The 12,147-nt window shown below is 47.8% G+C and overlaps 1 protein-coding gene across 1 annotated transcript; it reads left to right on the top strand.

Moving 5' to 3' along the window:
- The first annotated feature begins 556 nt into the window (after positions 1–556).
- Positions 557–5,704, top strand: TRIL (TLR4 interactor with leucine rich repeats). The gene has a single exon (XM_055590505.1). It carries the CDS (start codon positions 797–799, stop codon positions 3,227–3,229), a length of 2,433 nt encoding a protein of 810 aa, XP_055446480.1. The 5' UTR covers positions 557–796; the 3' UTR covers positions 3,230–5,704.
- The last annotated feature ends 6,443 nt before the right edge of the window (positions 5,705–12,147 follow it).

A 12,147-nucleotide genomic window follows, 5' to 3' on the forward strand; every position in this document is an offset into this window, starting at 1 on the left:
CCCCAGTCCGGCGTGTTCGACCCGTACAGCTGTTTTTAATCCCTACTTTTCTCACTTGGCGTCCCCGGCTAGCGTTGACCAGACGTGGAGCCACTTAGCGTTTCCTCCTCCCCCTGCCCGGGTCTGTCCTCCCTCCGCCGTCTCCTTTTTCTCCGCCTGCATCCCCGGGGGCAGAGTGTGGGAAGAACGAATTTCCGCCCGGTTTGCTCTCCACTCGCCGACTTGGGTCCCTTCCGGACGCAGCCTGCACACCCCCAGCTCCTCCCGGGGCTGTTCCACCGAGGTTGCGCTACCGCTCCCGCACCCGGAGCGAGGAGGCGCGGGCTGCTGGGGCTAAGCCGCCGGGGCGCAGCAGCCAAGCCGCGCCCGGAGGAGCTCTTGGAAGGGCTCCCGCCTGCAGCTGGGGAATCCGCTCGGCAGGGAGAATCCGTGCCAGGGAATCCAGCTCTCCGGACTCAAGCTGCAAACAAAAAGCTCAGGTCTTGCTCCCTCCCTCCGTCCCGTCCCCCCCATCCCCACCCCGACGCGCACCCGGAGAAACAGTTTTCGGCAGAAATGCAACAAGTAGCACCCGGAGCTCGCAGAGCGCCCTGCGCCGCCTGACTTGGCCCGGCAAAGCCCGCCTGCAGAGACCCGGGCCAGCCACCGGACAAAGGGCGGAGGAGGGGCTGGACAGCACTGCGAAGTCCGAAAGAGGCCATTTAGCGACTCTGGCCAGGCCAAGGGGAATGCAGAGGAGACACAGAGCCGGCGGGCCAAGAGGACGATCCGGCCGCAGCACGCAGGGCGGGCGGCGATGGAGGCTGCCCGCGCCGTGCGCTTCCTGCTCGTGGTGTGCGGCTGCCTTGCGCTCCCGCCGTGGGCCCAGCCGGTGTGTCCGGAGCGCTGCGACTGCCAGCACCCCCAGCACCTCCTGTGCACCAACAGAGGACTCCGCGCCGTGCCCAAGACCAGCTCGCTACCGAGCCCACAGGACGTGCTCACCTACAGCCTCGGAGGCAACTTCATAACCAACATCACGGCCTTCGACTTTCACCGCCTGGGGCAGCTCAGACGGCTGGACCTGCAGTACAACCAGATTCGCTCGCTGCACCCCAAGACCTTCGATAAGCTCTCGCGGCTGGAGGAGCTCTACCTGGGCAACAATCTCTTGCAGGCGCTCGCCCCGGGCACCCTGGCCCCGCTGCGCAAGCTGCGCATCCTCTACGCCAACGGGAACGAGATCGGTCGCCTCAGCCGCGGTTCCTTCGAGGGCCTGGAGAGCCTGGTCAAGCTGCGACTGGATGGGAATGCCCTGGGGGCGCTGCCGGATGCCGTATTTGCCCCCTTGGGCAACTTGCTCTACCTACATCTGGAGTCCAACCGGATCCGCTTTCTGGGCAAGAACGCCTTCGCCCAACTGGGGAAGCTGCGCTTTCTCAACCTCTCTGCCAATGAGCTGCAGCCCTCCCTACGCCATGCGGCCACCTTCGCACCGCTGCGCTCCCTCTCCACCCTCATCCTCTCGGCCAACAGCCTGCAGCACCTCGGGCCGCGCGTCTTCCAGCACCTGTCGCGCCTCGGCCTACTCTCACTCAGGGGCAATCAGCTCACGCACCTCGCGCCCGAGGCATTTTGGGGGTTAGAGGCCTTACGCGAGCTGCGCCTGGAGGGCAATCGGCTGAGCCAGCTGCCTGTGGCACTGCTGGAACCTCTGCATAGCCTGGAGGCGCTGGACCTGAGCGGCAATGAGCTGTCCACTCTGCACCCCACTGTCTTTGGCCGCCTGGGCCGGCTGCGCGAGCTCAGTTTACGCGACAACGCGCTCAGCGCCCTCTCCGGGGACATCTTCGCGGCCAGCCCGGCCCTCTACCGGCTGGATCTAGACGGCAATGGCTGGACCTGTGACTGCCGGCTGCGGGGTCTGAAGCGCTGGATGGGCGACTGGCACTCACAGGGCCGGCTCCTCACCGTTTTCGTGCAGTGTCGCCACCCTCCGGCCCTGCGGGGCAAGTACCTGGATTACCTGGATGACCAGCAACTGCAGAACGGGTCTTGCACAGATCCCGCGTCCTCGGTTCCCCCGATTGCCGACAACAAGCGGCGGCCCCTACCCACAGCTCCAGGGGAGGAGGTGGCGCCCCCTGCAGGTGCCCTCGCGGAGGAGCTGCTACCGCAGCCACAGCCACAGCAGCGGAGTCGAGTTCTGCCAGGGATGGCCTGGGATGGAGCAGCCAGGGAGCTTTTGGGTAACCGCAGCGCCCTAAGGCTGAGTCGGCGGGGCCCGGGCCTCCAGCAGCCGGGTTCCAACGCCGCTGCTGCCGCAGGTACGGCACCACACCCGCTGGACCTACTCGAGAAGCCTGAGCGGGCACGTCCGACTCCGTCGGATCCTGACCCCGCGGAACCAACCCAGACAGCCACGCTCTCCTATGCGCCAGCCGGCGACCCCTGGCAGCGCGCGGCGAAACAGCGCCTAGCGGCGCAGCAGCAGGAGAGCGCCGCCCAGTCCGACGGCGGGGTCGGCCTGCCGCCGCTGGTATCCGACCCATGTGACTTCAACAAGTTTATCCTGTGCAACCTGACGGTGGAGGCAGTGGGCGCCGACAGTGCCTCGGTACGCTGGGCTGTGCGCGAGCACCGCAGCCCAAGGCCGCTGGGCGGCGCGCGCTTCCGCCTGCTCTTCGACCGCTTTGGCCAGCAGCCTAAATTCCACCGCTTCGTCTACCTGCCCGAGCGCAGCGACTCGGCCACGCTGCGCGAGCTGCGCGGAGACACCCCCTATCTGGTGTGTGTGGAGGGCGTGCTCGGTGGTCGGGTCTGCCCGGTGGCTCCCCGCGACCACTGCGCGGGGCTGGTCACCCTGCCAGAGCCTGGGAGCCAGGGCGGTGTTGACTACCAACTGCTAACCTTGGCCCTGCTGGCCGCCAACGCGCTGCTGGTCCTCCTGGCCTTGGCGGCCTGGGCGTCGCGCTGGCTGCGGAGGAAGCTGCGGGCCAGGCGAAAGAGCGGGGCTCCCGTCCACGTTCGCCACATGTACTCTACCCGACGACCTCTGCGCTCCATGGGCACTGGCGTGTCCGCCGACTTCTCTGGCTTCCAGTCGCACCGGCCGCGCACCACCGTGTGCGCGCTCAGCGAAGCGGACCTCATCGAGTTCCCGTGCGACCGCTTCATGGACAGCGGGGGCGGCGGCGCAGGCGGCAGCCTCCGGCGGGAGGACCATCTCCTGCAGCGATTTGCCGACTAGGTAGACCCAGGGCCTCCAGGGCATGTGGAGACTATCTCCTTGGCCCTGGGGAGCCGCCTATCCGCGGGCCCCAGCAACCCACCTCAGGGGAAGATCTCTTTTTATCAGACCTTCTCTTTTCTCCCTTTTGTGCATTTGCCAGAAGGGCCAAAGAAGACAGATAGCAGCTGAATCTGCACCACCCCCCAAATCCCGAGGCTTGCTCATGAAGTAAATGGTTGGTGTTGGTGGTCAAGACCAAGAATAAGGGACAAATGGATGGTGGACGGGTCAAGAGACTGGAAGCCTTCTTTTCTACGCTGGTGCAGCTGTGAGAATGGACTTTTTTAATGCAGTAGTCTGGCCTTTGGGGTAGAAAAGGGTGCTCGTTGCCCCATACGTGGCCATGAAAGAATTGGATGCTTGTGTTTTTGTTGGTTGGAGTTTCTATTTAAGGAAAAAAAGAACGTATTACCATTACAAAGGTAGCTTGGCAACTGACTCCACTGGTCTGGTGGTCTCTGCCAAGAAGGGTGATGTTGTAAACTGGTGGTGAAGTTTAACATACTCTTGGAGGAACTCTTGTTGACTGATAGAACGTTCAGGATAACTTAATGTTTAAATAATTAGAGATGCTACTTTTTTTTTTTTTTTTCAAAAATGTGAAGATTTCTGACATTTAACAAACTGACCAGTAAACTCAAGGACCGTTTTAGTTGAGCAGGGCAGTTCAACTATTTTCCTTTTAACATTAACACCACGAAAACATTTGCTGACCTTCGGGTTAACTAAGATTACAAAGTTTCTCAGGAGGAGGCTGCATGCAAGACTTCTCTGTCGGAGTTGCTCCTGTGGCTTTTTTAATTTTATTTTTTAAACTTACATGTGGAAAAGGAAATTTCAATGCCAGACTCCATAAAGAATGTAAGGTGTGCATAACTGATGACCCCATAGAGAATGCCATCGTTCTAGTTCACTTTACCACATCTCTGATGACCTGTCCAGGTTGGAATAAATGTGATGTGGTACTTCTCATGTTTTTATCAGTAACACGCAGTTGACTGTGCCATACTTCTCTTGAACTGCACAGTTAAGTGATCAAGGTAATTTCCTGATAGGAGGTGAGCAAAAGGTGACTTGCAATTGATAGTGTAATGTTTGATCACATTATTGTCTTATATGAAAGAGTGGGGGGGTGTGAAAAAAATGTACATCAGTGGTTGTATGTTTCTACTAAAACCAGAAGATTGTTAGGAATACTTAAACCTCACTGTGAAATAATTATATATTTTGCAAATTAATCCCTCCACTACCCAGTGGTTTTTTTCCCCCCATGTTATTAAAACTTACCTTTTAGTTGATAACTGCAGTATTTTTTTAAAATGTTTTTGTTTTAAGCTTAGGGTTAGTCTTTATTTGTTCAGTTGTTTTCAACTCTTTGGGATACTTTCATTCCTTGATATTTATGAAGTAGATGTTTATCACTAGATGTAGTGCTTTGGTTTACATGAATAATTTTGTGTGTGGTCTAAACACAGTCACTTAGAAGATGTACAAGATGGTTATATTCATCGTGGTTACAGATTCATTGGCGGCAGGGTGCTGGGCAAACCACTGCAAAGGTGCTAAGGCTAACAGTGAATTTTCTGTTTAGGGCCTTAAGCCCCCGAGGGTCCTGAAGACTCAGGGAATCTGTCATATTCCAGAGGTCCTTCAACCCCGCTTCACCCCTTTTCCGTTTCGTCTCCACTGAACCAGGCCTGCTTTGTCCCAACAGCTGAGTAGGAACACAGGGATTTAAATGAACTGATCTTTGTTTATGTTCAGATGAGTAAATGTCCAGACCACTTAAAGTACAGCTGCTTTTCTGGCAGTCTTATCTGTGGGGCCCAAACTTAATAAACCACAGGAAATAGACTGTCATTCTTAGTTTGTGGCTGGGGCTTGCTTCAGATTCTGAGCCTTGGGAGAAGTGGAATTTGCTCTTATTTGCAAACCTTGTGGTTATCTTGCACCTTTTGTGCTCCTAGCTTTTTCATTCAGAGAGCAGTTGCATTTCTTAGCTCTTGCTTTTTTTACCCAGCAATGTAATAAAGTGAGTCCCTTTGAAAGTCTGAAACAGACCTCTGATTCTTCCCACCACCTACCCTTTCAACTGCAAAAATCACTGAAAATGGTTAATGCCTGAATCCATGTAAAAACACTTTCACTGGAAAGTCTTTCAGTGGGAAATGAATAAATGTTATACATTGTTATGTTCAGTTATGTCAATAAACCCACTTACTAATGGAGATGTTTTCATGTTGGAGTTTCCAAATATTTTACAGCCTTTCATAATGGTACACTGAATTTTTATACAGCAGTTTTCATCAATGAAGATGAAACAAACAGGAAGTCTTTCTGTCCTCTTTCACTGTCTTTTAGTTTCCATTTCCAAGTAGAGTGTGGACTTTCTTTTTAAGAAATGCTTGTGACTTTCTTCCCAAAGAAACAATGAGATGGCTTTAGAAGCAGGTGGTCCGCCATGATGTGAAAATGCTGTCAGAACACCAGTGACAGCAAAATAATGGGTCTCAGCAGGTTCCAGTTGTTTAAAAAACACTGAATTAAAAGTCAAGCTCTTAGACTCTCAAGGTCAAAAATAAGAAGAAATTTTCTTGACCTAGAGGCCATCTTTGCCATTAAAAAGTACATGAAAAATAAAATTCCTAAAGAAAAAAAAAAACTTTTTGAGAGTTAGGAGTGTTCAGTTAAAGAGCCATTGATGCAGTCTGGAATGTGTTGGGGTCCTCAGCTCAGCCAGTAAGATTATTGCTTTCATAAAGCAATCATTTTATGATGCTGCCAGGTAATAATTAGCATGTGTTCAGAACACCTTCACTAATTTGCCAAACACCTGGTTTTTCCCAGAAGTACAGTAACATGGAGAGCTACTGCGTATTAAGAAACAATTACAGTAGACACTGGGTTACCTGGTATTTGTACTTAACCACTCCCTCCTCTGCTTCTGAGACTTGGAGATAAGTGACTATGAAGCACTCTAGTGCCACAAATGTATTCAAAATTCCAGGCCATGACCCAGGATCAAAACATTCTTATAGGCCTCCTATCTTCACCATCTCAGAGAATTATAGCATCACTAAAATTCAGAATGATTTTAAGGAAGTGATGAAAGAATTTTAAGTCATCTGAGATTACTTTCTTTCTGTTTACTTTGTGTTTGAACTTCTACAGCAGTGAAAATGAGGATCCTGGGTCTTGACTGCATAGTGCTATTTTAAGGAATAAATAAGTAAAAAGCATTAGACAGCACCAGTTATAAGGCAGAACTTCAATAAGCAGTTCTTCAATGTACCAATAATACATAACACGTATTATTGGTATTGTTGGTAGCAGTATGACCCTATTGGCAGCGTATGACACATTTAGAAGTTATATGATACATTTTAGAAGTTTCATGGGTAGGTGATATGCTTAAGCCCTTAACCAATCAAAATTCAGGTAATACTACCACAGTGACTCTTCCCTCTCCTTGTTTTGGTTAATTGAAGCTCTTCTATGATTTGGTGTGGAAGGATAGCTCTTGAAATATTTTCTCACTATTTAAAAAAGAATATACTAGTATTTGAGCAACATGTCCTATGTTTATTAAAGTCTTGACATAAATTAATTCATCTTTTAGATCAGAACTAAGACTGTATAAATGGTCTTGCCGTTTACAGCGCCCCACTACTTCCCATTAATTTAGCGATAGCATCTCCAAGTGTCCTTTACACTTAGTTTACTTCAAAGGATACTTTGCATTCACAAATGCTTTTTCTTAGGGATTTAAGGTCACTTTATCCTTCCCAATCATCTGGCAAATAGTATTCATTTTGCATGGGAAACAGAGGTATTTAGAGGTTATACTTATATTGACTACTGAAAGAATTAGGGGAAAAAGTAGCTTCCTGATACCTGGTTGCTTTATCTTGGGGCAGAATACCAAAATATCCCACTGCATCTATTTGAGAGATTTTAAGCTACAGGCATTGTGATTCCTTATGGCACAGAAACGGGGCTTTGTAATTTGGCTGTGAACTAGCATCAGACAGACCAATTGTCACGTACTAACACTAAGCAACAGCATCTCCTGAATCTGTAACTTCATAAAAATTTGTTTCAAATTCACCAGATTTTCATAAGTGCTAGTCCTGTGCCATAGTTAATGCTGAGATAGCCGCATTGTTTTAGGTTAAGACCAGCTATAGCCAAGTAGCAATTACTCACTTTTCCAAGTTAAAGGTTTTGATGAACTGATGCTTACCCTGCAACTAACTGTATACTTAACTCTTAGTATATGTACACACTTTTAATGGTGATCACGCTTTTATTCCTTTTTTTCTCAGTTGTGGTGTCCTTCTAAGGATTTTTACTTTAGGAAATGAAAATGAGTGCAAATAATAACAAATACCTATACTGGTTCAGTTCACTTCCTCAGTCATGTCCGACTCTTTGGGGCCTAATGGACTGCAGCACGCCAGGCTTCCTTGTTCATCACCAACTCCCAGAGCTTGCTCAAACTCATGTCCATCAAGTCAGTGATGCTATCCAACCAACTCATCCTGTCATCCCCTTCTCCTCCTGCCTTCAGTCTTGCCCAGCATCAGGGTCTTTTCCAATGAGTCAGATCTTCGCATCAGGTGGCCAAAGTATTGAAGCTTCAGCTTCAGCATCAGTCCTTCCAATGAATATAGACAGACTTTGTTGGCAAAGTAATGTCTCTGTTTTTTAATATGCTGTCTAGGTTGGTCATAGCTTTTCTTCCAAGGAGCAAGTGTCTTTTAATTTCATGGCTGCAGTCACTATCTGCAGTGATTTTTGGAGCCCCAAAAAATAAAGTCTCTCACTGTTTGCATTGTTTCCCCATCTATTTACCATGAAGTACACCACTGAGCGACTGAACTGAACTGAAATGAATGGAACCGGATGCCATGATCTTAGTTTTTTGAATGTTGAATATTAAGCCAGCTCTTTCACTCTCCTTTTTCACTTTCATCAAGAGGCTCTTCAGTTCCTCTTCACTTTCTGCCATAAGGGTGGTGTCATCTGCATATCTGAGGTTATTGATATTTCTCCCGGCAATCTTGATTCCAGCTTGTGCTTCATCCAGCCTGGCATTTCGCATGATGTACTCTGCATATAAGTTAAATAAGCAGGGTGACAATATACAGCCTTGACGTACTCCTTTTCCTGTTTGGAACCAGTCTGTTGTTCCATGTCTGTTTCTAACTGTTGCTTCTTGACCTGCATACAGATTCCTCAGGAGGCAGGTAAGGTGGTCTGGTATTTCCATCTCTTTAAGAATTTTCCACAGTTTGTTGGGAAACTATACCAAAAAAGATCTTAAATACCCAGATAACCATGATGGTGTGATCACTCACCTAGAGCCAGACATCCTGGAGTCCAAAGTCAAGGGGGCCTTAGGAAGCATCACTACGAGAAAAGCTAGTGGAGGTGATGGAATTCCAACTGCTACTGCTGCTGCTAAGTCGCTTCAGTCGTGTCCGACTCTGTGCAACCCCAGAGATGGCAGCCCACCAGACTTCCCCAACCCTGGGATTCTCCAGGCAAGAACCCTGGAGTGGGTTGCCATTTCCTTCTCCAAAGCATGAAAGTGAAAAGTGAAAGTGAAGTCTCTTAGTCGTATGCGACTCTTAGAGACCCCATGAACTGCAGCCTGCCAGGCTCCTCTGTCCATGGGATTTTCCAGGCAAGAGTACTGGAGTGGGGTGCCATTGCCTTCTCCGGGAATTCAAACTGGGCTATTTCAAATCCTAAAAGATGATGCTGTGAAAGTGCTGCACTCAATATGCCAGCAAATTTGGAAAACTCAGCAGTGGCCACAGGACTGGAACAGGGCAGTTTTCATTCCAATCCCAAAGAAAGGCAACGCCAAAGAATATTCAATCTATTGCACAATTGCACTTATCTCACACACTAGCAAAACAATGCTCAAAATTCTCCAAGCCAAGCTTCAACAATATGCGAACCAAGAACTTCCAGATGTTCAAGCTGGATTTAGAAAAAAAGGAACCAGAGATCAAATTGCCAACATCCATTGGATCATCAAAAAAGCAAGAGAGTTCCAGAAAAACATGTATTTCTGCTTTATTGACTATGCTAAAGCCTTTGACTGTGTGGATCACAACACCCATATAGCACCACTCAATAACAGTTCACATTTTGCAGTGTTTGTTTTCAGCCTTAATAAGTGTCTTTATTGACAAAGCCCCTGACTGTCTTTCCCAGCCACCATTGTGAGATTGATGTGTGTCCTTCTGACAGTCAGCTCTCATTTTTCACAGAAGTTATGTTGTGTAAGGTCACAACAAACATTAAATTATCAGACACTGAACTATTGCTCCCAGGGGAAATTCAGGGTTAGGTTCCTGTGTGTCTCTGGCCACAACATTTTCATCAGCTCATCAATATATAACCTTATTTTATGTGTGCTTCCTGGTGGCTCAGAGGGTAAAGCGCCTGCCTGCAATGCAGGAGACCTGGGTTTGATCCCTGGGTCAGGAAGATCCCCTGGAGAAGGAAATGGCAACCCACTCCAGTACTCTTGCCTGGAAAATCCCATGGACAGAGAAGCCTGGTAGACTACAGTCCATGGGATTGCAAAGAGTGGACACGACTGAGCAACTTCACTTTCACTTTCTGTTTAAAGATACCATATTTAGTACATATCATTGACTCATTAACCTTGAACTCATGGCTCACCACACTATAACCTATGCCTGAAGGAAGTGTATCTAACACATATTTTTTCTCCCCAAGACTCATCACAGCCTTTCAGGCCTTCCTTAGGAGCACTAGCCAGCACTTCTGCACTGTGCTTGGGAGCCCTTTCAAACCACAAAATCACCAACAAAAAGCACAAAAATTTTAAAAAAAAGTAGCACTAAATAGGGAGAAAGCAATGGCACCCCACTCCAGTACTCTTGCTTAGAAAATCCATGGACAAAGGAGCCTGGTAAGCTGCAGTCCATGGGGTCGCTAAGAATCAGGCACAACTGAACGACTTCACTTTCACTTTTCACTTTCATGCATTGGAGAAGGAAATAGCAACCCACTCCAGGGTTCTTGCCTGGAGAATCCCAGGGGTGGGGAAGTCTGGTGGGCTGCCGTCTCTGGGGTCGCACAGAGTCGGACACGACTGAAGTGACTTAGCAGCAGCAGCAGCAGCACTAAATAGACTGTGAAAAGGACACTTGTTTAGAGTATGAGATACGAAACAAGAAGGCAAAACGGTGTTTTGTTCAGCACCAGCTGGGAACACACAGGGCCGCTCAGATTTCCCACTACTCTGTGTGTGTTGCCCAGCGGCTGTGAAAGTACTGCAGAGCAGTGATTCTGGGGTTACAGATAAATTCAGATGAGTAGGTGAGCTTACAAACAAATAACCTGTGAATAATGAAGATTAACCATACGTTTCATCTCCCCAATCCTTCTCCTGTACCCACTACCCCTTTTGTCAACGCCATAAATTAACTTTTCTATCCTTTGAGCAATCTTTTTTTAAAGTAAAATTGGTACATAATATTAGCTTCATATGTACAACGTAATCCTTGGGTCTTTGTATACAAGGTACACCACAGAGTAGTCACCACAAGAAGTCTAGTTACTATGGTCACCATGGAATTGACTGCCTTCACCCATTTCACCCATCTTCCAACTCCCTTCCCCTCAGATACCCAGAAATCTGTCCTCTGGATCTCAGAGTTCTGTCTGATTTATTTCACTTAGCATGATATCCTCAAACTCCATCCATGTTGTAAAAAATGGCAAGATTCCTTTCTTTTTATGGCTGAGTAATACTCCACAGTATATGCATATCACATCTTCTCTATCCATTCATCTGTTGATGGTCTCTTAGGTGGTTTCCATATTTTGGCTATTGTAAATAATGCTGCAATGAACATAGGGGTGCACTTTTCAAGTTAGTGTTTTTTGTGTTCGTTGAATAAATAAATACCCAGAAGTGGGTAGCTGGATAATATAGTAGTTTTATTTTTAGCATTTTCTCTTTTGCATGGTAACCACATAGGTGTGGTTGTATTGTTGATGATGGTGGCTTTGGGGGTGTGTGCTGAGGATGGAAATGGAAGGGTTGCTTTCTTTTTCTTTTTAGACAATTTTAATTTAGTATTTTCTAGCGATTGTCTCTGAAGTGTTTGCTCTTTTGCTACATGTGCACAGTCTCTGTGTCTTCTTTGGTGCTGTTTATCATACATTAAAAATGTACCTACTTATGTATCTTTTCTTACTTTTGCACATTTACTACTTCCCCAATTTTCAGGCAGGGTGCCACAAAAAGAGGAAAAGGCTAAGTGCATCCCAGGCCTAAGTACACGCGGGGGTTAAGTGCATCCCTGATCCCATCTGCTCTATCCCCTTTTCCAGTTCATTCAATTTCATTAATTTATGTTCTTATCTTCATCATCATTCTCAACATTCTCCTTGCTTTTGATCTCTTCTTTTTCTAGTTTCTTAATGTAAAATCTTTAGTAAAATTACCGTGACCTTTTTTTTCTACTAATATAGTCATTTGATACTATAAAGGTCATCAAGTTCCCTACAGATTTTGTTATGTTGCATTTCAATTTTTACTCAACTGCAAGTATTTTCTGATTTCCAGATGGTTTCTCCTGTGACCCTTGAATTATTTAGAAGTTCAGTTCAGTTGCTCAGTCGTGTCCGACTCTTTGTGACCCCATGAACTGCAGCACGCCAGGCCTCCCTGTCCCATCACCAACTCCCGGAGTCCACCCAAATCTATGTCCATTGAGTCGGTGATGCCATCCAACCATCTCATCCTCTGTCATCCTCTTCTCCTCCTGCCCTCAATCTTTTCAGCATCAAGGTCTTTTCAAATGAGTCAGCTCTTCGCATCA

Source organism: Bubalus kerabau, chromosome 8 (assembly GCF_029407905.1).
Source record: "Bubalus kerabau isolate K-KA32 ecotype Philippines breed swamp buffalo chromosome 8, PCC_UOA_SB_1v2, whole genome shotgun sequence".
NCBI lineage: Eukaryota > Metazoa > Chordata > Mammalia > Artiodactyla > Bovidae > Bubalus > Bubalus kerabau.